The sequence below is a fragment of the Aplysia californica genome, unplaced genomic scaffold (genome assembly GCF_000002075.1).
Source record: "Aplysia californica isolate F4 #8 unplaced genomic scaffold, AplCal3.0 scaffold00076, whole genome shotgun sequence".
Classification (NCBI taxonomy): domain Eukaryota; kingdom Metazoa; phylum Mollusca; class Gastropoda; order Aplysiida; family Aplysiidae; genus Aplysia; species Aplysia californica.
This window is the reverse complement of record NW_004797346.1, coordinates 1,179,794-1,181,631: the sequence shown is the minus strand read 5'-3', so window position 1 is coordinate 1,181,631 and position 1,838 is coordinate 1,179,794. Positions and strand designations below refer to the sequence as shown.

The following is a 1,838-nucleotide window of genomic DNA, read 5'->3' as shown; positions in this document are numbered from 1 at the left end:
GTCTGTCTGTCTGTCTGTCTGTCTGTCTGTCTGTCTGTCTGTCTGTCTGTCTGTCTGTTTATGGTCTCAGCTTTGCTTGATTGCTTTAACAGAAACAATACCCAAAATTAAACACATGAGTACAAGCAAGCATAGTAATAAAATAAACCTGGTGGGCTCTTACCTTCAGAAAGATCTCGAAGCCCTCATGGACCGTAAAGTCACTTAGGGGGATGACGCTGGCCCTGTATTTGTTGCCAACCGCCAGACGGTTCGTCTCCACACGGAACTTGTGTTCATTGCCAGGGGGGATGGCTGAAGAATACATCAGAATGGACACATTATAGAAACAATATTGAGCAAAAGTCGAGTTGCAGTTTTAAAAAAGTGTTGAAAGACCCAAGGAAGAAATTCTGACCATGTATGTTATTTCTAATAATTTGTATTTGTACACAGTAAAGTTTGCGGCGTTCTTTCTGCTGCTAAAGGCTCCAACCGTCTCCCATCAACTCTAAGTCCAAGGCGCTTTGTGGCGTAAGGGTATCTTCAAACTTTTGATTCAAAGGCATATTGCAAAGGCACTCAACACTTATCATGTACTAAATTAGTCATATGCATTGTAGGTCGGATTTAATGGTAGGGTTGAGATGCTCTCGATTCAAATTATGCAATTTTACACACTTGTATGGATGAAAGTAGGCTGTGGATGTAGAAGAATATATTATTATGACCATTTGTCTACATTCTAGTGAAGAGGATATAGTTATTACTTGAAGCAATGCTGAACTCGATCTCGCTTCCCATGCCCAGATCCCGGTCAAATGCCTCAATCTCGACGTGACTCTTGACCTTATTCGGGACGGGAAACACAGCGATTGGAACATCCTGTGAAACAGAAGTAAAAGATAACATGTTAAAATAATATCAATGTTTTTTTCTCGATTATAATCTATTCCGTTCGAAATTACCAAAGGCATAATTTATCGACTGTTTATGAACACATCATCATCATCATCATCATCATCATCATCATCATCATCATCATCATCATCATCATCATCATCATCATCATCATCATCAAGTGTAAAACAGAAACAAAACTTCCATAAGAGATTAACGTAACATTCCTATCTGTAACAGAATCAATTGCATTTCACAAGTTTAAATCCTTGCCTCAGACAAATTTTACACAATCTCCAGAATTTTTTTACCAATGAATCATGTTCGAGCCCAAATAAAATATTACCTTCTTCAATGTGAGGCCAGTGGTGTACTTGGGCCAGGCACACACGTCGTTGTGTTTGAAACATCCCTCGTAGACAAAGGCAGGTCCGTTGTCGTCGCTGTCCTGTACGGTCAGAGTGAGTGTGGCGGTGGCGGTGAGCTTCATGCCTGGCCCGCCGTCCTGGAGGAAGACACCACAAGAGGAGGAAAAAATACAATAAGTAATGATAAAGAAATACAACACGGACGGATATTTAATTTTACAAAAAAAATTGACAGTGGTTTTAAAAAAATTGTTTTTTATTGTTTTTTGTGTGTTTTGTGTTGTTTTGTTGTTTATTCAATAGCTCTCGGGCAGCCAGCTTGTAGCAGAAAAAGAAAAGATAACATGAAAGAAGAATAAGATAACATGAAACGACCTTTATGTGTCTTTCATTTTAAATAATTGACTTTTTTTCAGTAGCACTAGTATAACAAATATTGCATGATGTATTATAATATATAACCTCAAGGTGTTGTACCCCAATGAGAATGTGTCCACTCTCGTGCACGAACGGGTACAAACTTGTTTCTCTCTCTCTCTCTCTCTCTCTCTCTCTCTCTCTCTCTCTCTCTCTCTCTCTCTCTCTGCTTCT

At 39.1% G+C, this 1,838-nt stretch overlaps 1 protein-coding gene across 1 annotated transcript in view; it reads right to left on the bottom strand.

Moving 5' to 3' along the window:
• The window catches only part of LOC101845992 (protocadherin Fat 4), a gene marked incomplete at its 5' end in the record, with an annotated part of 7,943 nt that extends 6,559 nt beyond the window's left edge, over positions 1 to 1,384 (bottom strand). Inside the window, 3 exon segments of the mRNA XM_013080163.2 lie at positions 164 to 294; positions 750 to 864; positions 1,226 to 1,384. Of these exon segments, the coding sequence (XP_012935617.2) occupies positions 164 to 294; positions 750 to 864; positions 1,226 to 1,384 (405 nt within the window).
• Positions 1,385 to 1,838: the final 454 nt, after the last annotated feature.